Genomic DNA, 25,856 nt, shown 5'->3' with positions numbered 1-25,856 from the left:
CTATCATACATTATCTTTGCCTGCACACTTGCAGCCTGTTTTTGAGAGGCAAGATAAAGCAGTAGTTAAGGGCTTGGTCTCTGATTAAAACTTTCTGGGCTCAAATCTAGACCTCTCAACTTACATTCTGGGCAATATTGGGCAAGTTATTTAAGCCTTCTTTGTGCTTCAGCTTCCTTATCTATAAAATGGGAAGAATGGTAATATCTACTGCATAGGTTGTTCTAAAGATTAAGTGAGTTAATACATATGAAGCATTCACAATAGCACTGGGCACACAGCAAGCTCTGTGTGCATTAGTTGTTAATATCTTAGAGTCACTTCAGGGGCCTTCCCTTAATCATCTTATCTAAAGGGTCCCCTTTAGTGACTCACTATCAGATTATTGTTTTATTATTTTCAAAGTTCTTTATCATGATCTGGAATTATCTTCCTTTTTTTCTTTTACTTGTTTCTTGTCTGTTTGCTCCCACTAACAGGTAAGTTTCATGGGAGCAGGACCTCGCCTGGGATCGAATAGATGCTCAGCACACATTTGTTGAATTGAATTGAATTATATCATTGGGGTCTTCCCAAACTCCTAGAAGCAGATACTCATGTTATTCCCCCCTTTATGAAGAAGCAACATGAGGCACTGAGAGCTCCTTTGTTTGCTCAGGGTCACCCAGCTGGTGGCCCAGTTTGACTCAGGTCAAACCCAGTTTGACTCAAGAGCCCTCACTCTTTTTTTATATATATATTTATTTATTATTTCTGGCTGTGTTGTCAAGAGCCCTCACTCTTAATGATTATGCTAGATTGGCTCCTCTTACTCAAAAATTCTTAGGAAGTGGGTGGGAAGGTTGCCACATCTTATCAACTTTCTCCCCTCTCAAATGGTGCTGGATCTGGAAAGTTCGAGAAAAAGACAAAGAGCTAGCCTTCACTTCTTTCTTCTAGAGCTCGGTCTCAGCACCTCCCCATCCTTGTGCACTCCCTTCCCACCAGACACTGAAGCCCTTCCATCCAGTCTCATCCTCATCTTCTCTATCTCCAATCCTATCTCCATCTAATCCCACCGGATTCCTTTTCCATCCCTGTTCCATTCTCATCCGCGTTCCTATGTCTATGAGGCAGGGCTTGGGTTGGGCTCTGTCCTAGGGCCTGAGACCTATATCTGTGACCTGGAGCAGAAGAGGTTTGCTTTCTTTCTCACTGTCAACATAACAGTTTCTGTGAAGTTTTTCTGAGTCACCTTTCCCTAGTCCTCTTTTTATGAGACATTTTGTGGCCTCCCATGTTTACATATTTTCCAGAGTCTAACCTCTCCCCTATACCCATTTGTGCAGTGACTTCATTTTCTCAGTCCAAAGGCATATCACCTGCTGGCTGCCTGATCTTGCCATTCGATCCACTTCCCAAGAAGACTTGGCTACAAAGTCCCAGGAAGGGTGGGGCCCACTGAGGTTTTGGTGAATGACCAGGCTGAAAACACTTCTATCCTCTCTGCAAGTCCTTGACTTTTACCACAGCAACAAGTGGGTTTCTGGAAACTGAGCAAGGTTGGATAGCAGCCAGATCATATGAATACATGCTTATAGCTGATATCTAGAACTTGGCTGGGGTTTGGAGTCAACGCCAGGCAGCCTAAGAGCCACCTGAGGCTACTCAGGATCATAATGGCACATCCTTCTGTCCAGCTGGACAGGCAATTGACATTGTCTGGGCTCTGGGAAAAAGTGATCATGGAGTCTTCAGGAGACCCTCACTCAGGCTCAAGAATGGTAGGGAGGATAGGGCTGAGTAGAGAATATTATGGACAATCATGACAGCCATGTTAACAATATCATCTGGTCTAGCAAGGGTAGATGAATTAGGATGAGACAGATAAATATTTTGAGTGGTCTTTAGAAAGGAACAAGGAAGGAATTGATGGGCCAGATTTGGGAATACAGCTAAGGCTGAGACTTAAGGGGCTGGAGTTTGGGATTAGTGACTGGTTGTAGACCCAGTGAGGGGCAGGAGGGCTGGAGGCCTGGAGGCCTGATGCTGTTAGGAAATAGGTAGATTAATAATCAAAATACATTGCAATTGTATAATATATTCTCATAAATTTTCTCATCTGTATAATTTTCTGGGCCAGTACCACTATCTGTCTTCCTAATACCCACACAGACATTTTAATACATGAGAAAACAGGCTCAGAGAAGTTGAGGGATTTTCCTCGGTAGCTACATATAGGCAAAGTTGGCACTCGTATCCAGGTCTCTTAGCTCCTGATCTGGTGCCCTTCCAGTTCTGTCAGAGAGATTCCTTCAGTACAGAGGGTAGGGAGCTAAAGGCATCTGACCTGTCAGAAGAGGTAGAGTATGACCAATGAGGACAGAAGCCTGGGGCAGGAATGTGGAGATGGGCTGAAACTCTCCCTGCCACAGGTCCTATTGGCTGGAGGATGCTATTACCCAGCAATTTTACTCCTAGATACATACCCAAGAGGAATGAGTGCATTATGTTCACCAAAAGATAAGTCCTAAGAAAGTTCATAGCAGCTTTATTCATAATTATCAAAAACTAGAAACAATCTAAATGTCTATTAGCAGAAGATTTGATAAACTGTGGTAATCTCTACAATGGAATATGACACATCAATAAAAAGGAACAAACTACTGATATATACAACATGGATGAATCACAGAGACATTGTGCTAAGTAAAACAAACCAGTTTCAAAAGAGTACATTCAGTATGACCAAATGAATCTGGAGTGATAACAGAAAATCACATCTGTGGTTGCTTCTAAGGCTTGGGGAGACTGACTGGAAGGGGTACAAGGGAAGTTTCTGGGGTGATGGAAATGTTCTATATCTTGATTTGGGTAGTAGTAACATATGTAGTACATGGTAACTTTAAGATTTGTACACTTTATGCAAATTATACCTTTTGTTTTTTTTAAATTACAGCTTAGCTTTTGAGGAAAGAGCCAGTTGAAGAAGGAAAAGGAAGGGTCTTAAAGAGTATGGAGGTGATGTCCCAGATTGGCTCCTGTGGAAGGTGACCAACTGCCCTGATTTGCCTGGGACTGAGGGGTTTCCTAGGACAAGAGACTTTCAGTGCCAAGACTGGGAGAGTCCTGGGCAAACTGGGACAGTTGGTCATCCAAGTCCTGTGGAGGAGGGGAGCTGAGTGGGAACTCTGGATGATTGGCAGAGAGGCTGGACTCCCTTGGTACCAGAGCTGAGGGGCTGCTCCAGCAGGCTAAGAGAAGGGCCAGCCAAGAGGTGAGGGAGCGGGCGTTGCTTGTTGCTCCTCAGGGTTCCTGACCCTCTAGGAGCAGGAATGGGTTGGGGGGTAGAGCTGGAGGGAAAAGGCCTCGGAGACTGAATTGAGGCAGGCAGGCCATCCAGGTTTAGCATCGCAACTTCTGAGCTGGGCTCTGAGGAGATTCTCACTCTGAACCCTCTCTTCACACCAGGTATCCCCACCCTGTCCTCCCTCAAATGCCTAGGCCAAGAAAATACCAAAGCAATACATTGATTTTCTGGAAGGAAAACAGACATGGGGACTTATCAGAGGAAAATGCGGTTGTTATCTCTTCACCTCCATAGTTGTCACAAGGCAGGGACTGTCCCCTCCCCACTTTGTCTGCCACAGCCTGCTGTGGCTTAAGCTAGAAGGGTCTCCTGTATCTTCTCAGAGCCTGGGACAGATGGGGCAATGAGGGAGAGGCTCTTCCAGCTCTCCAGCTGAGGCCTGAGGTGAATTCTGACAGAAACTGCTGGCAGGGCTGGTCCACGGAGGGATCAGGAACCAGGGAGGGAGGGCTCAGAAGTTCTCATAGTGGTGCACAAAGTGGGCCTGGTCCTTCCTGTTGATGAGCTGACAGGCCTTCTCTACATTCTTGGTCATTCCTGGAGGGCCGCAGCTAAACACCCCGATCTTCCTCACCTGTCAAGTGTGTGTGGGGGCAGTGGTTGCAGAGAAGCAGAGGCCTGTGGGCTTCCTCCCCAGGAGGGAGCTGCTTCTCAAGCCTGGCTGGAATGACCAGGGCATTGACCCCAGGCCCTGAGAAGGCGGCTTGAGTTGGGGAGGCAGGGGGTGGGGTTTGAAGCCCTTCTGCAATGCTTGACCCCATCCTGAAGTCCTCTGCTCAGTACCCAGCTGCAGGCTGCTTGAGGGCCAGGAAGTCCTGGCAGGGGAAGGATGGGTCGGGGTGGGACTGACCTTTGGGTGGACCTCCTGCAGAGAGTCGAAGAAGGGTTCGAAAGGGGGTCGGCCAAAGTGGGTGATGGAGCGCAAGCCCGTGAACAGACTCCGGTTCAGCACCTTCTGGAAGTGCCGCTCACAGATGTACTGGGGGAGGGAGTAGAGGAGGAAGGTCACAGCCAGGCAGAGCCAGGGTCAGCTCCTACTCCAGATGGCGGTCCACCCACCTGCCTTGGCCATCCTTACCCTCAACCCACATACCCACTGAGCTGCCCTGCCTGGCCGGCCCTGACGTACCAGCATGGTGGTCCTGAGGTCAAACTTCTCAGCCAGCTGGGTGATGTAGATGTGCACGGACACCAGGTCCTGGTGGTCATTCTCCTCCACCTCCCGGATGATGTCAGCCAGCCACTCAAACTGCCGCTGGGTCCGTGTCACCCAGATGAAGTAGATCTGGGGACACACAACTAAAGCTCTGACTCAGCTTAGCTCAAGATTCCTCTACCCAGATGCTTATACTGAAATGGTGGGAAGCCCTGGACCCCCCACAGGCACCAAACCTCTGGCAGGACCCACAGGCCTGATCCAAGGCTTCTTAGCCACAGATCCCAGCAGAGGCTCTTCTGGCTACACCTCCTACCCTCCCTCAAATGTTTGCCATCTGGGCAACTGGGTATGAATGGTCGCAGCAGAACCAGTTGCCTAGGAGCCAGGGACTTTCTATCATGCTACTCTGCTGGGATGTGGGGACACACTCAGGCTGTCTGTCCCCATTTCTTTCAAGAATGGGAGAGGGACACTCACCTTTTTACAGAGCATTTGGCTGCCTAAGGATGACTTGAAGACCAGGTCTTTGAGGATGGAGGCAAAGGGGGTGACCCCAATGCCCCCTCCCACCAGCACGGACACCTCAAACTTATGCCACTCCTGGTGGCCCTCTCCAAATGGTCCATCGAGGTACAGCTGCCAACAGAAGAGGAAGATGAGATGAGCCTGGCCCTTCCCCCGCTCTGAGGTTAGAAATGGGGGGTGGGGGTCGGGAGGACAGGGAGAACTAGTTTCTTTGAGGCGCCCCAGCCCTCTCCCAGTCTGGCTTTGGGGTGGCTGGAGCATCTTATCCCAAGGTCAGGGAGGGTGGGGACCTTCTATCAATGCCAGAACCCCCAAAGTGGTTCCCAGTGATGGGCACCTTTGGATGTTTGGCACAGCTGTCACCCGTCGGGGGTGAGTAGATCTCCCTGAGGCGGGTGGTCCAGGGCCCTGCTGCCCGGATGTGCAGGCTAAGCGTGTCCTCGTGGGGCGCAGAAGTCAGGGTGAAGGGGTGGTACTCGTTGGTCCCCAGAGCCAGGCAGGCGATCCGCACCCACTGTCCTGACTTGTACTCAAAGCCTTGGGGCCGCTGGAACTCAAGGTGGGTCACTCCTGGGGGTCATGGGCAGGGAGGGGTAGGGATCAGAGGGCTTGCTCCTGGTACCTGAGGACTGGCAGGTACCCTGTCCTCTCCACACACCTGAGGCACAGGGAGTAGTAACATGATCGAGCGAGTATGGCTTCTGGGGCTGGGAGTTGGAGGGCGCCCTTCTCTGTTTCCTGGGTAACTCAAGAGCTGGGCTTCTCTGCTCTCCTGTTCCAGCCCCTCCCCTCCTCTTTGCTGCTTCTTCCCACTAAGGGTCCAGGCCTGATACCACTGTCCTGGATACCAGCCTACTAGGTCAGGGGACCTCAGGCTCCCCAGGTACCATCTCAGTGTTTCCCAAACCTCCACCATATGAGGGTTACCTTTATGGTGGGCCATATCAGCACACCTGCTGCACTATCATTTATCTAACATTTTTCTTTAAATTGACTTACTTTTTCAATTCAATTTACCTTGAGAAGAACATTTAGGTCACTAAGGTGAGTAGAAAACCAGCATCATGTGGTCTATCTAGCTCCAGAGGCCAAGCTCTTAACCAGTACCCTACATTGCCTTGCCTAAGTATCATGTGGTCTAAACAGAAGGTACCATGGTTTATCAAATTTTAGCTGGATACTGTTTGTTGCCTGACCATAGCTGAGCCTCAGGCTTGTTCTCTCTTTGTGGAAAAAGGAGATTCGCAAGTACTGGAGGATGCAGAAGGCATGCTAATACCATGCTGAGACTTTGTTCTTAAATAATCTTGATTGAAATACAGTTGAAGTGAGGTTAATTTTCTTACTATGTGAGTCCTGAAGGTTAGCTGGCCCCTTGTCGCTTAAGTCATCTTCCACCACCATTTACATTGATGTGAATCCCCACTCTGGCCAACACTGACTACCAACAACAGACTCTTGCAGTCTGGGCCATTTATCTGTCTCTGAAGAGAGGTTATTCTGAGTGAAGGAATGGGAGAGGGATGTATGGTTCCCCACCCTGCACCCAGGCCACACAAGCGCGGGTCTTTCTTGTCCTTAAACCCCTCTGAATGCACTTTCAGCCTCCTCTTCTCATAGTCACTTCTCACTGTCTGTAAGTCCTCCTGGGAACTAAGCACAGCTCTTTTGGGGGCTGTAGTTCCATCAGGAAAGCTGCAGGGGTCCCTGAGAGGCTAAGAGAGGCAGCAATGGGATGAGGAGGCCTGGGGAGCTGTCTTCCCACGTCCCATGAGTTGACCTCCAATGCTCCCCACCGAGGGTCAGGCCAGGCCTGGTACCTGAAGGCAGCAGTTCTGCTTTCACCACGCCTATCTCCACCTTCTTCCGGCTCAGGCTCACCAGCTTGTCCCCCACATAGATAAGTGCTGGCACCAGGAAGTAGATGTGGAAACGGGGCAGTTGGATCAGAGCGAAGCTGCCGTGAATGATGAGCTGGAGACATGGCCAGTTAGTATAGCTCAGGCCCAGCTGGCCCCCTTCCTGCACCCACCCTACCCAGATACTTCCTGCCTGGGCCCTGGGCCTGGGCAGGGTAGGTGGGGCTGGCATAGGCTCCATAGGCTGTGGTCTCGGATCTGGGGTCTCGGTCTGAGATCTCACGTCCAATTCACCCTGCTCCCTCCCCACATCATGAGTGCTCATCTCTGCCTTGTGGCCTGGCCCTGCCCAGAGAAGTCCCTCACCAGCACGTAGAGCAGAATGTAGAGGTGGTGGGTCAGCCAGAAGCCCCGGAAGCTGCGGCGCCGGAAGTGGTGGGAGGCGAAGACGTACATGATGGCGAGAACCAGGAGCAGGAGCACCCCTGTCATACCTGGGGGCAGCGGGGGCAGCGGGGACAGGGTCAGAGAGCCCCTGGCCTCGGGACCTCAGCCTGGGCTGAGAATGCCAGAGGGCATTTCCCCATTCCGCTCTTCTTCCCTGACCTCTCTCATCCCTCCCTGGCTCCCAGAACAGCTTGCCCAAAGAAACTGGAGCTGAGGCTTGTGCTGGAGGCTGCAAAGGGATCCTATGACCACTATAGACAAGTGTGTATTCATGGGAAGATGAGGGAGGACAAAAGCAAAAGTCCTCAGACAGAAACCCCAGACTCCACATACAGTCTACTCTTTACCTGGGACTGTCTGGAAGAACCACCAGTAGAACTTCTGGGGAAGCTTGGACCTGTAGGACAAAGACACCCAGAGCCTCAGGCTGGGGCAGGAGGGGCTCTACCACTGTTGCAATGTGACTCTGTTCCTGACGGCCTTGAATGCGGAGGTTACTGGGCCTCAACCCAGATGGCCAAGGGTCCTTCCAAAGAACATGGCACCCAGCCTCCTGCAGTTCCACCCTCTGATCTCAAAGCAATTCTTCCTCCTGTGTTATCTTGAATTCTCCTACTGCAGCTGACCTTTGCTTCCTTGAAGTGCTTGGTTCATATTCTGTAAGCTCCATGAGGGCAGGGAGCTTACCTCCATGCTCTATCCCTATGCTCAAACAACGCCCAGCACAGAGTAAATGCTCAATAAATATTTGTTGAACGACTGCATGTATCTTGGCATCCCTACTCTTTGGCTCCTGGATGGACACACAGGACGTTTTCCACAAATATTTGCCCAGTGAATGGACAGTAGGCTGAGATAGCAAGCTATGTGTCAGGTACACGTGAGAAAGAGGCTCCGACTTCATCTCCCAAACTCCTTTCCTGGCCAATTACAGCCTGCTTCCTTCCTGAGGGCAAGGAAGTCATCTCTCAGCTTCCCCAAGGATGCTAGCTTCTCGCCCTCACTTAGTGAGAGAGTGGAGGGTCTAGGGCCATCTACCTCTTTTCTGTTGTACCCTGAGGCCTGCCCCAGGATTCCCAAGGGGGACCCTCCCCAAAACTGACCCATCATTCACAAACACGCTGGGGAAGATGCAGGCCAGCAGGCTGAGGGGGCTGACTGAGAAGATGTAGACATTCACCACGTGGCCAGCACTGTGCAAAACTGAAAGAGACACATCCTGTTAGAGACGCCTCCAGGGCCAACTCTACCTCCAGCCCCCAGGAGAGCAGGAAGTATAAGTAGCTCCAGTCTCCCCACTGCCTCCCCCACAGCTCGACCCAGGGGACTGCAGCAGTGGCGAGCGTGCCCAGGAGCCACATACTGGCCAGGACGACAGCAGCCATGGCGATCCAGCGATGGAAGTCCACGGCTGCATCAAAGGGCACGTAGCGGTTGAGGAAGGTCTCTCGCAGGAAGGTGATGAGGTTGCGGCACATGGTGAGCAGGATGTAGGAGAACATGAAGGAGACGCTGGCCGCCGTGCCCCGCGACAGGATGATGCCCACGAGGGTGGTCTCTGCAATGCCCGAGGGTGGCGAGGCAAAGGCATAGTCTGGGGGCACAGTGGGGGTGGATCAGCACAGCACAGAAGCCTGGACCCCAGTCAGAACAGCTGGGCTCCCCTATCCAGACTCCTGAGGATCAAGAATAATAACCAGAAGGCTCTCACATCTCCCCTCCCCCTGCCCACAACCTGGAACTCTCCTTACAGTAAGCACGCTCCACAAACAGTCCGGCACAGATGGCCGAGAAGATTGCCACGACCATGATGTGCCGCCGGTAGTTCTCCACGAAGCGCTTGTACTGCTGCAGCTTCTGGGCCAGGAAGCCCCGCTGCATCTTCTCCTGCAGCGCCTCTGTGTATAGCCGGGGAGGGGGCACCACTGTCCTGCAGCAATGGGAGGCAGGTGGCCCGAGATCAGGGCACCCTGTCCTCCCCTAAATGCCACCCTATGAAGGAGACCTGGTGATCTGGTAGCGGTCAGGATGGGCCACAACAGATGAAAGAAAAAGCTTTTGGGGGGTAGAATCCCACTCTGCCAAGCCTTTACCTCTCAGCTTTATTTGCCCTCTCCACCCACTCCTCCATCTCCCCACGACTCCATCTCCACTTCCTCCTCTCTGTTCTGTGCTTCCTTCTTCCTGCTCCCTGCACAGGCCTCACTGCTGTGCCCAAAGCAGGCAGGAGCCAGGAGACCCCTCACTGCCTGGTGTTGCATCTGAGTGCCAGGCCCCTTGCCTGAAGATTAGGGTGCAGAGGTTGGAAGAGGTTGAAGAGTCATTAACTCAATAGCCTGCCAATCTGGTCAGGGACACCTGGAATGAGTCTCAGGATGGTTCCTTGTGTGTGGGGGTGTGCACAGACCAGAGACCCTGAGACTTCTCCCCATGTCTCCTTGGGTCAAGGGTCTGGGAAACACTTACTTTTTGCCAAACCTCTTCTTCAACCCAGGGCCTCCCAACTCTGGGGCTTCTGAGACAGGGAGCCCCACTCCCTGAGGGCAAGAACTGAGAAGAGAAAAATGGGTTTCATTCTCCCCTTGTCTTTGCAGCCAGGAGAAGAACTGCCAAGTCAGAGTTGGGGCTGGTGTGGGAGGGTATAGATCCTGGGACTCATTTCTGTCCACAGAACCTGCCCATAAAACCGGTCAGAAAGAAGCCAGGCAGAAGGCAAGACAGAAGGAATGAACATGATCTGATCACATGTTCTGTAGAATGATTCTGTCCTGGAGGGGCAGGGAGAGAGCCAGGCTCCTGAGCAGTAAGGGGTATGTGTGTGAGGCAGCTGGAACTTGGGCTAGAACAACCGTGCGCTGAAAGCTACTTTCAGAGCAAATGTCTGGCCCAGGGGCTGATTCCACCAGCCCTACTCCTTCATTTCTCTGCAGGGGACCCAGCCGGGGCACCTCCCAGTGCCCCATTCCCACTCACCGTTCCCCAGAAGTCCGAGTGATGAATGACACTCGACAGCTGACGTTTGGTTTAAGAATGTCTCCAATACCTGGGGAGAACAAGAAGCTGGACGGGCTTCCCCACGAGGGGGGAGACTGTCCTAGGAAGGCTGCCGTGGCACTTGCCAGTGACTTGGTCATGTCCCCATCTCTTTCCCCAGCCTTGCTCCCCTCACTGCTCACACCGAGCACCCACTGTACACAGGGCGGCGGCCACTGCTAGACAATGTGGCAACTGAGTGCAATTAGAAAAGGGGCCCCCCTCCAGGCGGATGCAACCCTGCAGGTCCTCTGTGTAGAGAAAATAGGGCCTTTTCCTCTGGCCAGACACACCCCAGACCAATGCACATGGTTGGTGTGTAGAATGTAGCTGGACTTCAGCCTGCCCTGACCCCTCAGTGGGTATATTTGTGTATAAATTGCACAGGTGTATGTGATGCCCTTGATTACACGTGCCTGGCTCTCTACTAGGCACCAAGGACTAAAAGAGAAATATGACCTGAGTGCTATGCACCAGGAACTCTCATTTTGAAGACACACCCATTCCTGACGCCTTCCAAACTCACACACCTCCACCTCCACCCTTGACACAGAGCTGGGTGCGGCGGAGCTCGTTGTCGTGGTCCCGCAGCATGAAGTGGAAGTCCTCCCACGTCAGCTCCTGCTTGTCCTGGAAGCCCGACTCCCGGAACATGGACTCCACCACCTCAGCCAGCTGGGCCTTGGACAGGCAGTTGTTGGAGATCTCGATGAAGGACCTGGGCAGGGGGAGGGAGGAGAGACGAATGCAGCCTGTCACCCGGCAAGGTCAGGTTCAGGCAGGTGCTGGGTGGGGTGGGCCCTGGCCTATCTAATGTGGTTACCAGTGACCCAGGAAATGGCACTGAGAAGGTATTCATCCAGCCTGCCGCTGACGCTAAGCTGGGTGGGGTGGCCAAGGGCTCAAAAGGCAGAACAAAATTCAAAGTGACCTTGACCAGTTAAAGAAAGCAGTCCCCAAACAGGGGGGCATCTACAGCTGGGATGAATGTCCACTTAGTGTAGGGACTTGTCCAGGTGTGCCATGGCTCTCTCATGTGGCAGGCTCTTATGTTGATACCTCCCACACCACCGCTGGGCACCCCGTTCATGGTCCAGCGGGGGGTTGGGAGAGGAGATGTAGCTGCACTGGCTGCTGCTTCCTTGTGCCAACAGCCTGGGGCATAGGCAGGAGTATCTCCGCACCCAATGTGACAGCACCCACAGTGGCAGCTACAGTGGCCATAACTCTTTTCTTAGACTGTGCTTTGGGACAAAAGCAAACAAACATGCAAGCTTGTGTGAGTCCAGCAGAAAAAGACCTTTGTGTGCATGGCACAGCAAGCACTGCCATCACATTAAAAATCACATCATCCCACTGGCTCAGGGTGAGACTGAGCAAGAGCCACACTGAGTACAGGCCAAGGAGGTGGACCTCAGCCCCTGGGGGCACAGACCGTCTCCTAGAGGGTCCTGCAGCAGCACACCCAGCGAGGGACAACTGCAATGCGCCTCGCCCTAGCCCTTTCAGAAGCCCATGTCCAGTTGTGGTATCTGGACTGTAAAGAATGTGGCAGTTAAGGTGAAAGCTGAAAGCAATGAGGAGGCTTACAGGGGTAGAAGAGTTAAAAAGGGTCTGGGCTGTTCTATGCATTCTGTTTATTCATTTACTTATTTGTTTCATCTGATTCAGTTAACTATGTATTGAACGCCTGCTATGTGCCAATCACAGTGCGGAGGAGGGGATTCAGCAGGGAACAAAGAGAGATATGAACCCTGTCCTTATAGAGCTGTAGGCAGCTGTGGAGCACGGTCTTCAGGAATAAGTCTGTGAGCTCAAAACTGGTCTTTATCGGCACACCACAACCAGAAATGGCTTAAGAAGCAGGAAGAGAGAAGGGTTGGAATATAGAAGAACTTTCCATGTTTCTCCTCCTGCCTGTCCTGGTGATTAATACTGGCAGTAACCCAGGGCATCCGTCCTCCATGATTCATTATCTCACTGTGTAAAGCACAGCATTTGAAGAGTTAGCAAAGACCCAAGAGCATCCAGAAGGGGTTAGTGGGCTTTGTTACTGGTCATCTTGATGTTGGTTGTCTTTTGTAACTAGGGAGAATTTTCTGGTGGTGTTGGCACTGCAAATACAGACTCTCCTGGAGGCAGGGGCCTGACCAGATAAACTTCTGAAGCTGGATGCTCTGAGCGTCTAGGGTATAGTACCTAGGCCACCTCTCAATGTAGATGGACTCATAACCTCCTCGCCTACCCTCCTCTGACCTGACCTGTTTTCCTGTTTAAAATATCAGGAAGTCTCAGGACTGGAGGGGCCCACCCCATACCGCATCATGGTAAAGAACTCGTCCTTGGAGAGGAAGCCATTCCCATCAAGGTCATACATGGTGAACATCAAGCGGGACTTGTCCTCTGGGGAGCCTGGCAAGACATAGGGGGATGCCCGTCAACTCTCTGCTGAAAGACACCTGACTCCTGGGATGGTCCACCATCCCCCTACCTTTCATGAAGACCACCAGGACGTCCAGGAACTCCCGGAAGGACAGGTAGCCATTGCCGTCCTTGTCGGCCAGAGAAAACATGGACTCCACAAACATGTCCTGGGGCTTGAGGCCCAGGGACTCGGCAAACTCGGCCCGGCTCAGCTCACACGTCAGAGCCTCCCGCACCTTCTGTGACGAATCCAGGGGCAGGGTCCCGGCGTCTGCCTGGTCGATGTCCAGCACCTGCACTCGGGCAGCAGCAGAGGGAAGGAGAGAAGGAGGTGAGGCTGGAAGCAGTTCAGTGACCTCTCACATCTCCCCAAAGTCCAGCTCAGAAAGGGTGAGTCCTGGTGGCTGCTCACGGTCATTAGATAAACTTCTGACTTGGGCTTCTGCTTTCCTGCAGAGGGGGTGACTGTAGCAGGGGATGGGGTGGGAATGGGGAGGGGCACGGTTTGGGAATGCAAAGTGAGAGAGCCTACACTGGGGACAGAAGCTGCAGCAGACATTAAGTGGACAGGGAGGAAGGGGCTAAAGATACATTCTCTTGTCAATTCAGATAGGGCTGCCATGTGCCTGATTTTAAAAGTCATATACATGTAACTACCATTTGTTAATGCCTATAATGAAGCAAGCACTTGGGCTAAACCCTGTAGATAGAACAGTGTTTATCAAACTTTAGAGTGAATCAGAAGCCTCTGGTGGGCTTGTGGGCCCCAACCCCAGAGTTCCTGATTTCCTAGGTCTTGGGGAAGGGCCTGAGGACTTGAATTTCTAACAAATTCCCAGATGAGCCTGCTGCTGCTGGTCCAGGGGCCACACTTTGAGAACCACTTATGTAGACCATCTCCCTGAATCCTCACAGCAACCTAAAAGGATGGATCCTATTTTAATCACTGTTTCATAGATGAGGAAACTGAAATCTCCAGCCCACAGAGCAGAAGCTTAGATCACCCCACATAGGGTCCTGTCCAGCCCAGGGTCCCTTCAACCCCTGGGCCCGGTCCTGCCTCCAAAAGGCACAGTCAGGCACCTGGGCAAAGAGGTGTCTGAAGAAGACCTCCAGGATGCGGCCCCGCTGCTGCTTGGTCACAGCCTTTCTGAACAGCTCGTTCTCACTCATCTCAGCCACATCAAGGCCCAGAGTCCAGCTCACACAGAAGCCCTGCAGATGCTGCACGAAGGTGCCTCGCTCTTCCTCGGAGTTAAACAGCATCACCTGGTGGGAGGAAGGCTCAAGCTTCTGGTTCAGCCTCCCCTCAGAGGGTCTTGAGTTGGGGGATGGAGAAAAAAGCTGTCCCCCATTCCATCCCGGCTGGGGCCAGGTGAGAGGCTCAAAGGGGATCAGAGGGAGAGTGTGGTGGGGCTGGGGACCTCTGAAAGGAGTGGCTCCTCCCAGCATCAGCCTTCACAACTGAGCTCTGTAGCTGAGGACGGGGTGGCCGGAGAGGACTTGCCGTGAGAGGGGAGATGTGCGAGGGCAGCCCAAGCTGGGGAGGCAGGATGGGCCATACCAGGTCATACTCCTTGGGGATCTTGAGCAGCAGGGTGCGGCGTCCGCTGTTGCTGGACAGGATGAGGTGGACCTGCTGCAGGGACCTCAGCTGGATGGTGCGGAGCACAGAGAGACGCCTGTCCAGGACCTGCAGACGCCTGTCTGGGAGCAGCTGGATGGTGATGGGATAGCTGTTCTCCCTGGGTCCCGGCCACTCCATCGCTAGGAAAGGGACAATGGGGCAGAGTGGTTCAGCAGAGGTCCCCAGGCCCCTGCCCTCAGGCTAGCTCCACTCTGCCAGTCTGAGCAGGCACCTCCAAAGCCTGGCTCTCTCCCCACATCTGTAACCTGGTTCTTTCTCCCAGCACCGCCCCCCCCCCATCTGTCCCCTTCCTTCTTCCCACCCCTTGGCCCCATCTCACCTGACATTCCATCTTTGGCTGCTTCCTTCTTCACGCTCTCTCTGCCTTTATTTTGTAGCTTCTTGAGCTCTTGGCCCCGGAAATAGGCCACCACCCCAGAGATAAGCAGGCTCACTGAAGGGGGTCAGAAGGAGACACTGGGTGGGGGGGACGCGGCCTCGCCTACAGCTTCACTGAGGCTTTGGCTGCCGCCCCTCCCTTCCCAAGGCCCCTTGAGCCTGGCTTCAAATGTACCTAGGAGCTAGGCTTACAGGCCAGCAGGTAATGAGGGGCAGGGACAGTATGTGAGGAGGAGGGGAGCCAGAAGAGAAATGGACGAAGGGGTAAAGGGCTCACCTAGGGGGAGACAGCACAGAGCCACGATGGTGATGCCAAAACCAGGACCACTGCCCTCGAAGAAATGAGTCACAGTCAGGGGCACACAGGGGGGCAAGTTTTCACTTGTGAGCTGCCGGGGCTGAGGGCAGGGTGCACCTGAGGGAAAGACACAGAAGATCTCAGGGCCTGAGGATCCCAGTCCTTGGCCAGGCAGCCTTCCCTTCTGTCCTATAAAGGACCAGGTACCACTCCCTCCCAAACCCTCCTCCCTGGAACTTGTTCCCGTCAAAAATTCCTCTTCCACATCCCATCTCTCAGCATCTATCCCAACTTGACCACAAGGTTCGGCCTGCAAACCAGTCTAGTCTCTACTGGGGGAGGTGGCCTAATGCAGGCCTCCCAGACCAACACAGAAGGAGCTGCCTGGTGCCCAGCTCCCTGGACAGCACCAAGTGATCCCCACATAACCTCTGTCTCTTCTCTGCTACCATTGCTTGTGTTCTCCCAGGCCACCCACCTTGTTGCCAAATAAAGACATTGGGCTGCAGGGCACTATGGTTCACGCTGGTGACAGCCACCAGCACGTCCCGAAGAGTGGTGTTTCTGATTTCTGCAATTTCCTCCGTGGAGAATAGCCTAAGTTAGAGAAAGCCAGGAATTGTTTGGATGGGAAGGGGACACAGGTCTCCAGCAAACTCAGGCCCAGGGACCCAGATGAGAAAAGAGATCGAGAGGGGTTGGGGAGGGGTGCTGGGACATCCGGGTGCTGTTTACAGGCAGAGGGTCTGGGGTCCAGGCTGAGGTAGAGTCTGAGGTGGGAACCCAGGCAGGCCTCACCCATTCCTGCTGTTCTCAAACCAGTAGCGGTCGCCATCCCGCAGTCGCACAAACTGATCGAGGACGATGGTGCTGAAGAGGGGTCCAGGGCCCCCATGGCTCTCCAGGAGCCCCCCGGGGAGTAGCTCCAGCCGGGACACGTCCTGGTTGTACAGGGCGGCTGTGGCCTCCAGCACCTGGGGCCACACAGGAAGTGAGGAGCGTGTGAGCGTGGATACGGTTTTGTGTCAGGAGGGCAGCCACTATTGCCCCATCCCTCAAACACAGGACCCCATCAGCTGCCTGGCTTGCTGCTCAGGCCTGAGGAAGTGTCCTCTATCTAGGCAGCACTCCTCAGGTGGTGACAAGCCTGGTGGGAGGACCAGTGCGTCACTACCCAGACTGCCTATCCCCAGTGATCAGCAGCTTCAGGGTCACCCAACTCATGGGGCGAGATCCTGCAGGAATAGGACAATGGCACCCAACCCAGGGGCCACTCTGCAGTAATGGTACAATGCAGTGGTGAGGATACTCTGGAATCAGATGGCTGAATTTAAATCCTGCTTCCAAGACTGACTTACCAATTATGTCATCAGTAAAATGGTGATAATTATGGTCTCTACTCTGTAACGTTCTTGACATAGATTAAATGTGTTACATGTGTAAAGGACTTAGAACAGTATCACCACAAGAAAGCTTTAGCTGCCATTATCATCATCACTATTCCTGACCTGACGGTTCACGCTGGTGTTGAGGTCACTCCAGTTCTCTGGGGTCTCCAGCCCCAAGGCCTGTCGGGCTTGGCTATAGCTGGGCAGCCCCATATCTCGGCCACGTTGGATGCTGCTGGCCACATAGTCAGTGCGGGAGAACTTGCCAGGGCCAGGCCAGTAATCTGAGGAGGAGAGAGGACCAGGCTCTAGGCTCAGTCCCTCTAACACTTCTTCGCCCAGCAGCCTTGAATTGCGCTGTTGGCATTACCCACACTCAGCACTCCTCGACATGTGCCCTGCCTTGGTGCAGGGTCACTGTCATCATGTGTGACCAGGGGCAATTTTTCTGGCAAAACTCTTCCCCTAAGACTCAGGACTGTTCTAGTCACCAAGCAGTAAATTCCCCGTCCCACCTCCTTAACCTCAGCATAGGGCTGGACAAAAACCTTTAGCGACCTAAGCACCAGAGATTGTGGTGCCACCCTTCCCCCACATCCTCAGATGTTGGTAATTTAGAATAAAGCTTGTTTTCTTCTAATGGCTGTTTGCTGTGTGTTTATCTATGTTCCTGCTTTATAGGTACCCTAGGTCTGCCTGATGCTTAACCCAGAAGGGTCCCCAGGCTCCCGGACCTGTGGGCCCTCAGCCCCTCTGCCTCCAGTGCTTACCCCTCAGATCTTCAACCACTATGCTGTCCTCCAGCTCCGAAATCTGGGAGGCCATTCCCAGCAGCAGATGATTCACTGCCTCGGCACTGTTCAGACTGGGGTTCTGGAAAGAAACAACACACTCAAGGTAGGTTCTCAGGCCCCCCTAAAGCCAGGTCCTTCTCAGGACCACTGCAGCACCTAAGGATAAAGGGCCCTTGGCCAGCCCTAGACTCTCTTGAGCTGCTGTCCCCAGATAATTTTCTGATCACTCTACCCTTCAACTCCCACCACCCTGGAGCTGCAACACCTAAGAACTGGAATTGTTGCTTTTCCCAGCCTGTGTGATGAGACTGACCTTGACCCACCTCCCCTTGCCCCTGACCCCAGGCTGACCTCCCGAATCCAGTAGCTGTTGCAGACTCTGAGAGCTGGGAAGCTGCCAAAACCCTCATTCAGGACCATCTGGAAATGACAGCTGGCGTTTCTGAAATGGGGAATCAAGGATGCAGTAAGAGAATTCAGAGAAGTTGAGGTGGGGTTGAGTGGGGCAAGGGATTCAGAGGGGGCCTGGCCAGTACTAAGAGGTGTCCTCGGAACTTCCTTGAACATGGCAGGGGTTTGGCAACGAGTGCGGATTGAAGGTAGAGGTTGCTCTTTGTCCACACAGGGTAGGAAGGGAAGGAGGGAAGAGAGTGACCCAGCTGCTGGACAAATCCTGCTCTCAACAACTGAAGTTCAGCCATTAGGAGGAAATGGGGAGATTTTCCTGTTAAGACTGAACTTCCTACCCCAGGGTGCTGTTTCAGGGCACCAAATTCTGCTTCTTTTCCCCCATGAAACTGTAGGAGTGTAAAAAAGGCCCCAGGCCCACAAGACCACTAATTCTTCACCTCTGCCAGTGTTATGCTCAGCCAGACCCTCCCTCACCTCATGTAGACGCCAGGGGGCACCATGGTGGAGAAGAACTGCTCAGAGGCTGCCAGGAACTCCGGAGAGATGCTGGGGTCCAGGAAAGGGTGGTACCCTGTCCACAGGGGTAAGAAGAGAAATAGGCTCTTTACCCTCACACACTCTCGTCACACGAACCCACCTGTCTTCTTTGTCCTATAGATCCTGACCCCCTCCCCCTCCCCAAACCCCCCTCAGCCCAGGTGTTCCCCAAACTCCCTCACCTGTGTAATTCGGCGGTGCTTGCTGCAGGAAGCTGGGCAACCACTCATACATCGCGATGTTCTGAGGGTCAAGAGAGGGGGAAATGGGAGGCCAGCGCTGGAGCAGCCAGGCCAGGTAGGATCTGAGCTCAAGGAAGGCTTAGGTGTGAGACGAGGACCAGGCAGGGGCAGTCACGGGAGAGACACTCAAACAGGAGAGGGGCGGAGGTTCCCGTTGCCCACGAGGAACGAGGGCAGGGGGGAGGGGCAGCTAAATAACAATCACGAGAAAACCTCTGGTATAACTAGCGCTTTGCCTCCTTATCACTCTCAGGGGCTTTCCCTAGACGGTAGCTGTCTGGGGAGGGGTGTTTCTGGGTGGGCTTGTCCAAGGATGGAGGGCTCTGCGGGGCAGCGGAGTCTCCCGGGGACAAGCACGTGGGGGCAGGGCCGCGCGACCGACCTGGTAGGTGGCGATGACCCTCTTGCGCGCGTGCTGAAACAGCTCTTCGTCTCCCCAGAGCGGGTGCTGGCGGGCCAGCCTCTGCGCCCACAGGTTGTGGTAGCGGAACCAGAGCAGGCCCAGCGCCTGCAGGAAGGGCTCGCGGTTCCCTCGCTCCGCCCCGAAGGCTGCCCGCGCGGTGGGGACACAGGCGAGGAGTTGAGCGCGGGTGGGCTCGAGGGGGGCGCACCTCGCCGGCCCCCCGCCCGCGCCCCCGCCGCCTCACCGTACAGCCCCCGTGACCCGCGCCGTCCCGTGGCGGGGTCGGGCGCAGTCCACATGTGCAGCGGGTCCTGCGCGTTCCGGGGGAAGGCGGGGTCGGGCCCCGACGCCAGCTGCCCCCCGGAGAAGCTGCGCAGCTCGTCGCTCCAGGAGTGAGAGGAGCCATAGATGGCGCTGCCGTCCAGCCAGCCCGTCGCCTCGTTGGTCTGTGGGGACAGCGGGAGGCTGAGCCGGGGGTCGGGTGGCCGAGGCGGCTCAGGGCGGGCGAGGGCCGGGCGGTCGTTGCGGGTGGTGGGAGCCTCTCCCCAGCTGCCTCAGGTCCCGCCCCACCCAACCCCCCCAGCCGCCTGCCCCGCCCACCAGGTCCCGGGGGTTGCTGGGGCTCTGTCCGGTCTTGGGGTCCCAGCGGCTCCTCTGGAAGGGCAGCACCACGTCCCCGCTCTGGTCGCGATCGAACACGGGGTCTCCGGGTGGGATGTGGATGTTGAGGAACTCGGCCGGGCAGCCAGGCTTTTCCATGCTCACCAGGTCCGAGAGCACGTGGTAGCCTGCGGGCGTCGGGGGGCAAACTGGTGAGAATTGCTACTCCCCACCGCCAAGGCTGACGCCAATTTCTGAAGAGCCTAAAGGCAGATGTTCCAAGGCAAATTCCGCGCCACCAGCTCTAAAACATTTTTCTAATTTGCAAAGTGGGGTTATAGTACCCTCCTCGCCCACCCCATAATGTTGTTGGGAGAATCAAAATAATATAATTAATGTAAGGGCTCCCCCAAGCCAGTCCCCCGCTCCTAACAGATCCTGCCTCTCCCTCCCTCTTTGGGGGAAAGAAGATATAATCACAACAGGAGAGGGGCGGCAGGGGAATCAGCTTCTAAAAGCTATAATGAGGGTTAGTGGCACTCCTGGGTTTGTAGTCAGTGATAAGAGAAAGATTAGGAGAGCAAATACCCCCGAATCAACACCCCCAAATCCCTCCAAGAGGAAGAAAGTCTTGAAGTGAGGCTTGGTGGGGAGAGGAAGTGGTTCGGGGTCTTGTATCGGTCTCCTGTGGACTTGCAGAGAGGCCTCAGGGCCCCTCTCCCCAGGCTCTGAGCTGAGCGCCAGGTCAACCCTCACCGAAGACGCGTTCTCCCACTTTGCTCTCACCGAAGAAGACCCCCAGCACTGTGCGATTGCGGCTGGATGGCAGCCCAGCTGTGCCCCGCATGGCGGCGTTGCTGAGTCGGCGCGGGTTGGGCAGCAGCGGCTCCCCCAGAGCCTGATACACGCCGTCCGCGTAATTAGCTGGTACAAGGCGCCGCAGTCGGGAACCTGTGGGAAGCAGGGAGCCGGGCTCTGTCTGATCACTCCGTCTTCAACAAGCCCACGAGCCTCGCTCTACTCCTCCCTCCAACTCCCCACTCCCACTGACGAGACCCTTTCTTCTGTCCCCAGGGGTGTACAGGAATTCGCGGCGCAGGCAGCCGGGCGGCTGGCGGCTCGCTCTCTCGGCTTCTCCGCGCCGGGTCTCCCGCGACCCTGCCCTCCACTAGCCGTTCCCCACCCCAGACCACGGGACGCACCGGCAGCGCCACGCTCGTGGTGCCTCAGGTTGTTGAACCAGCCGTCATAGCGCTGCACTTCCCAGGTCAGCGAGAATGAGTCCTGGCCTCCTGTGGGTCAGAGGGTGGGCCACTCAGTGCTAGCTACCTGCGACCCTTCTGGGACCCGACGGCCTCGGCCCGTGCTTCTCCAGCCCGCCGAGCGCCCCCAACCCGACCCAAGTGGCGATACTCGCCCGGCGTCTAGGCTGCGCCAGGATGTTTCCCATCTGGCTGAGCCGCTCAGCCATCTCACCCGATCTTCCAGCCTCAGGAAGCCGCTTGCCTGCACATCTCCCTTCCCCAACTCCCAAGGGAAACTGGGAGACATCCCGAACTAGGGGCGCCTGGTACTTACCCGCTGGGTCCAGGAGTGCAGTCAGCAGAGCTCCCAGGAGCACCAGGGCCTCTGGCCTTCCACGGACCATGCTGACCCTGTGGCCAAGAGGGTGGGAGGTGGTACGTGAGGGACACGGAGCAGGCGTCCCCCACACCGACAGTTGGCACAGGAGGAGGAGACGCCAGCCGTGTCCACTTCTGGATCGAAGCTTTTAGAAACGTCACCAAGTACCTGCACCTGCGGGGCACTTTTTTAAAGGCATAAGTAGCCCTCAAGGCAGTGACACTGGTCCCCACCCTCCACCCCGTGGAAGAACTAACCCCGATCACACACAGGAACCCGGGAGGCACAAATCCTCTGGGGCTTGTTAGTCCCTGGCAGGACTTTACCTCCAGCCTCCCAGGTCCCGAACAAAGCCTTGAGTCCTACCCCTCAGGAACTGCTTCTCCTAGAGGAGGCAGGGAAAGGAACGTGGCTAGTGAGCTGGGAATCTGGAACCTGCAGTCCCTCGTACCCCTCAGTGAATGCCTGTGCATGGACACGAGGGATGGGAAGATCAGGTCCCAAGTCCCACTCAGACCTCTGGCTTAGGGCCCCCATCGGGGTCAGAAGTCTTCTCTTTCTCGGAATCTTTGCTTCTCTGCTCTGCTCTCTGCCTCTCCCCCACCACTCCTCCCCAGCTCCGCAGATCCTCAGCCTCCCCGGCTTCATTCTCACCCTCCTCTCTGGGTCCTCTGAGGCCCGCTGTGCAGGTGTCCACTCAGGCCAGAACAGCGCCAGATGTGAGCATCTGGACTGGGATTCACCCTCTTGCTATGCAGGTGGGGATCCTCTCATTTGCATAGCAACCTCCGCCTCTCGTTTGCATGACCTCATCCCTCTGGGACCTGGCTGCAAAGCCCCGACACGGCTCGGCACGCTGCCCAGGCTGCTATAAAAAGGATTTCAGGTCTTGTGCGACTTCCAAACGCAGAGTGAACACGCAGAGCTGGCCCTCCCACCTACCTAACTCCATCCCGGCCAAGCCAGAGCGCCTGAGGGCAGCTAGCTGCTGCGCTTCCTTAGGGGCAAGCCGAGGCGCTCAGACTTGACTTGTCTGTTGAGTCCAGTCCTCGCACGCAGGGAACGGGGTAAAGGGAAGTGGGATCCGGGCTCGGACGCCAGTGACCGCTCTCCCCGCTGGAACAGACCCAGCTCGGCCGGGTTGCAGCATGACTCTGTGGAACGGTGTGCTGCCCTTCTACCCTCAGCCCCGGCATGCTGCCGGCATCAGCGTCCCGCTACTCATTGTCATTCTGGTGTTCTTGGCCTTGGCTGCCAGCTTCCTACTCATCTTACCCGGGATTCGTGGCCACTCGGTAAGGGGGTACTAGAAGTTTAGGTCTGGGGGTGGAGAGCGTCAAGGACAGCATGTCTCTGGAGGATAGGACAGTTAAGACAGCAGCAAGATCTTCCATGCACGGAAGCACTGAACCAGACAGGTGGAGCATAGGCAGAAGTCTGGCCCAGCAAGCACCCCTTCCCAAGGTTAGGGAGAGGTCCCATACAAGACATCCGGAGGCTGACCCCAGCTGGAACATTCAGGAGGCTGCTGCAGAGAGTGGGTGCCCAGTCTAGTAATCCTGGGGCCAATTCTAGTCTTCACATGCTGCAGGGGTCTCCTGCCTCTCCTCAGGCTGCACCTCCACTCCCATCCCACTCCCATCCCAACCTCAGGTGATGACCTTCTGGCCAAGAGGACAGAAACCAGCAACTCATACTGCTGTGTTTCACCTGTGCACTGGGTTGAGTCATGTGTGTGGGAGCCCCCATCCTAATGACAGAGATTTCTCCACAGAAATTTCTTCGAAGTTGTAGCAGACTGGGCACTTTTTCTTAGATTCCCTCCCCTCCCAGAGCCTAAGTTGTCTGTTTTTCAAGTCTAGGAGGACCTAGCCTCCCTGAGTCTTGTGTTTGTTTTCTGGGAAACTGGCACACCTAGTAATATCTGAGAGGTTGTGTTCGTACCTCCTCTACTTGGTGACCAGACCTTGAGGCCTCCCTCTCCTGAGGAAGGTGACCGCTGCCTGCCTAGCACTTCTGGACTCACTGAGCCTCATCATGGCAGTGACCCAAGCAGGAGGTGGGACCAGGGCTGAAGAGGAAAGGGGATGAAGGTGGTGGGAGAGCAGCAGATAGAGACAGCCCAGTTGCAGGGTGGACTGGAAAATGGGGCTGGGAGGCAGAATCATGCAGCCAGAAAACATTAGAAAATGCCAGTGGCTCAGAGGGACTTGCATGACTTGCCTTCAGCCTTTAAAGGTCAGGAATGTAACTGGGAAAAGTGGGCAAGAGAGGGAAGTTGCAGAAGCACTAAAGGCCCGGGTGGCATGGGGTCAATGGAGAGCTTGGGGACTCTGGTTGGGCAGTACCCAGGCCTGACCCGGTTCCTGTTCCTGCAGCGCTGGTTCTGGTTGGTGAGAGTTCTCCTCAGCCTGTTCATAGGAGCAGAAATTGTGGGTGAGTGTGTGATGCAGCGGAGGGGGAGAGGACCTGGGGTGAGGAAGGAAGTGGCCTGAGGGCACCTGGGAAAATGGAGAACTGGGGATGGGTTCCCGCTCCCTCTTCCCATTCTCTTTCTAGTGGGCTCCTTCTATTGCCCACTCTTCCACCCTTACCGTGTATATCCCTTTGGACTCCTAGACCCCCCCATCTCTGTGCAGTGTCCCAACTCCCATCACCGCCCTCCCAATCCCGTCTCCCCAATCTTCTCCCTAACCTTTCCCCTCCCCCGCGGTTTGCCTCTCCCCACAGCGGTACGCTTCAGCACAGAATGGTCAGTGGGCAGAGTTAGCACCGATACATCCTACAAGGCCTTCAGTGCGGCACGCGTCCGAGCCCACGTCGGTCTGCACGTAGGCCTGGAGGGCGTTAATGTTACACTCACAGGTGAGGAGCTGCGGCGAAGTGAACTCCTGAGGTTGACAGACACCATGGTTGGGGGTGTGTGGCAGGCAGGGGCAGCTGGAGGACCTGTGAGGACAGCTCCCACAAGCTCATATAGAATAGCTTTTGGCTCTCATTGATGTGTTTTCCCCAACCGCTGCCAAACCTATTTCTCTCAAGATTCTCACTCTCCTATCCGAATCCGCTTAGTTGCCCGGTCCTCGCTGTACGCAGCCGGGTGACGACGACGCCCTCCGCAGGGAACCCAGTGCAGCAGTTGAACGAGACCATCGACTACAACGAGCAGTTCATTTGGCGGATCGGCGAAAACTATGCTGGGGCGTACACGGAGGCATTGCAGAAGGGGCTGCCGGATCCAGTTCTCTATCTGGCGGAGAAGTTCACTCCGAGCAGCCCCTGCGGGGTTTACCGCCAATACCGCTTGGCGGGACACTACGCCTCGGCCACGCTGTGGTGAGCGCGGAAAGAAGACACTTTGCGTACTTGCGCGCGCGCGTGCGTGTGTGTGGCGGGGGTCGGGGTGGGGACATGTGAGCCGGAGGATGTGAGCTACAGTTACAGACCGACGCGCTTGGGGTGAGAGTTGCCGCCTCGCAGGCAGATGGTCACGAGGTCCGTACAGACCGTGGGAATCCGAAGAGACCCAGCAATGGCTGGGCGCCGGCTACTCCCCTCCAGTGTTTCCCTGCGCCTCCGCCATCCCAGCCCCGGGCTTTTGTTCTGGGGCCGGGAGGTAGGGGAGGCGAGCCCGTGGGAACCCGAGCGGGCTGGGGGAATCCGGCTCACAGCTCCGCTGGTCCCCTCCCCGCAGGGTGGCGTTCTGCTTCTGGCTCCTCTCCAACGTGCTGCTCTCCATGCCGGTCCCGCACTACGGAGGCCTGGCTCTTCTGATCACAGGCGCCTTCGCACTCTTCTCCGTCTTCGCCTTCGCCTCCATCTCCAGCGTGTCTCTCTGCCAGCTCCGCCTTGGCTCCTCCGAGCTCACCACTCACTACGGTGCCGCCTTTTGGATCACGCTGGCCACGGGTGAGGACCGAGGGAACCGGCCCCCGGGTGTCTGGGGGCAGAGACGAGATTTTTCCCAGCTTGCACTTTCCGGTTTGCATAATGAGTTCACATATATTATCTAATTTGCCCCTCTCAGTAGTTCGTAGAGGCAGGCACTGTTGTGCCTATTTTACAGAGGAGGGGAAGGGAGTTCGGAAGGGTTCGGTATCTTGCCCCAGTGGCGTGCGAACCCGTGTATCATGTATGCCATATTAGAGGTCTTTCCGTGGTGCGTGTGTCTGGGGAAGAAACGCAAATACTTCCAATAGATGGAGTCGGGCGGCCGGGTTCTGGAGCCCTGACCGCCCTCTTTACCCGCGACTGCGCTAACGCAGGCATCCTGTGCCTCCTCCTCGGAGCTGCGGTGCTGAGTCTCCACTACGCTCGGACCAGCGCTCTTCGCACCTTCTTGGATGCAAGCGTCAAGGGCCTCGAAAGTCAGGCGAAAGGGAGCTCTCCTCTCATCCTCAACAACCCACTGCATAAGCAGTTCTGGGACTCAGACTTAACCATCAGTACTAACCTGTGAAAGGGACTCAACCTCGGACTCCTACTCTGCCTTGGTCCCCCGCAGGCCGGGGAGCAGTGCCCACCGGGCCTGGGGAGCTCCGGGAGGGCACTGCGCTGGGGGCGCGGGGGAAAAGGGCCAGTGGCCTCAGATGTGCCGCCTGCACCCAGGAAAGAGTCTCCCAGGGTGAGCTGTAAATAAACTTTCTTCTTTTTTTCTTTTTTTTTTTTTTTTTAACTTTCTCCCATTATTTTCCATGGCTTTTCAAGGCTTTTCGGGATACGAGCTCTGGGGAGACTT

At 55.2% G+C, this 25,856-nt stretch overlaps 2 protein-coding genes across 2 annotated transcripts; one reads left to right on the top strand and one right to left on the bottom strand.

Annotated features, from left to right (window-relative positions):
- Nucleotides 1–21,150, bottom strand: DUOX2 (dual oxidase 2). Its single transcript, XM_022587077.2, has 33 exons — nucleotides 21,074–21,150; nucleotides 20,698–20,787; nucleotides 20,282–20,446; nucleotides 19,496–19,683; nucleotides 19,140–19,341; nucleotides 18,875–19,041; nucleotides 18,433–18,493; nucleotides 18,188–18,284; nucleotides 17,654–17,744; nucleotides 17,279–17,381; nucleotides 16,629–16,792; nucleotides 15,919–16,094; nucleotides 15,599–15,717; nucleotides 15,100–15,237; nucleotides 14,764–14,877; nucleotides 14,361–14,563; nucleotides 13,880–14,065; nucleotides 12,864–13,089; nucleotides 12,691–12,784; nucleotides 10,903–11,090; nucleotides 10,313–10,382; nucleotides 9,806–9,889; nucleotides 9,091–9,269; nucleotides 8,703–8,933; nucleotides 8,443–8,542; nucleotides 7,687–7,736; nucleotides 7,259–7,386; nucleotides 6,854–7,007; nucleotides 5,371–5,603; nucleotides 4,986–5,144; nucleotides 4,479–4,634; nucleotides 4,200–4,328; nucleotides 1–3,923 (listed from the first exon to the last, which is right to left on the bottom strand). Exons 1-33 carry the CDS (start codon nucleotides 21,141–21,143, stop codon nucleotides 3,801–3,803), a joined length of 4,638 nt encoding a protein of 1,545 aa, XP_022442785.1. The 5' UTR covers nucleotides 21,144–21,150; the 3' UTR covers nucleotides 1–3,800.
- Nucleotides 19,477–25,778, top strand: DUOXA2 (dual oxidase maturation factor 2). The gene is made up of 6 exons (XM_022587076.2): nucleotides 19,477–22,413; nucleotides 23,497–23,554; nucleotides 23,849–23,983; nucleotides 24,241–24,454; nucleotides 24,813–25,027; nucleotides 25,384–25,778. Exons 1-6 carry the CDS (start codon nucleotides 22,267–22,269, stop codon nucleotides 25,575–25,577), a joined length of 963 nt encoding a protein of 320 aa, XP_022442784.1. The 5' UTR covers nucleotides 19,477–22,266; the 3' UTR covers nucleotides 25,578–25,778.
- Nucleotides 25,779–25,856: the final 78 nt, after the last annotated feature.

Source organism: Delphinapterus leucas, chromosome 2, assembly GCF_059928025.1.
Source record: "Delphinapterus leucas isolate spDelLeu-1000000601 "Yukka" chromosome 2, BTC_Dleu_Yukka2, whole genome shotgun sequence".
Taxonomy (NCBI): domain Eukaryota; kingdom Metazoa; phylum Chordata; class Mammalia; order Artiodactyla; family Monodontidae; genus Delphinapterus; species Delphinapterus leucas.
The sequence above is the reverse complement of the archived record's forward strand: the minus strand, read 5'-3'. Positions and strand labels throughout refer to the sequence as shown.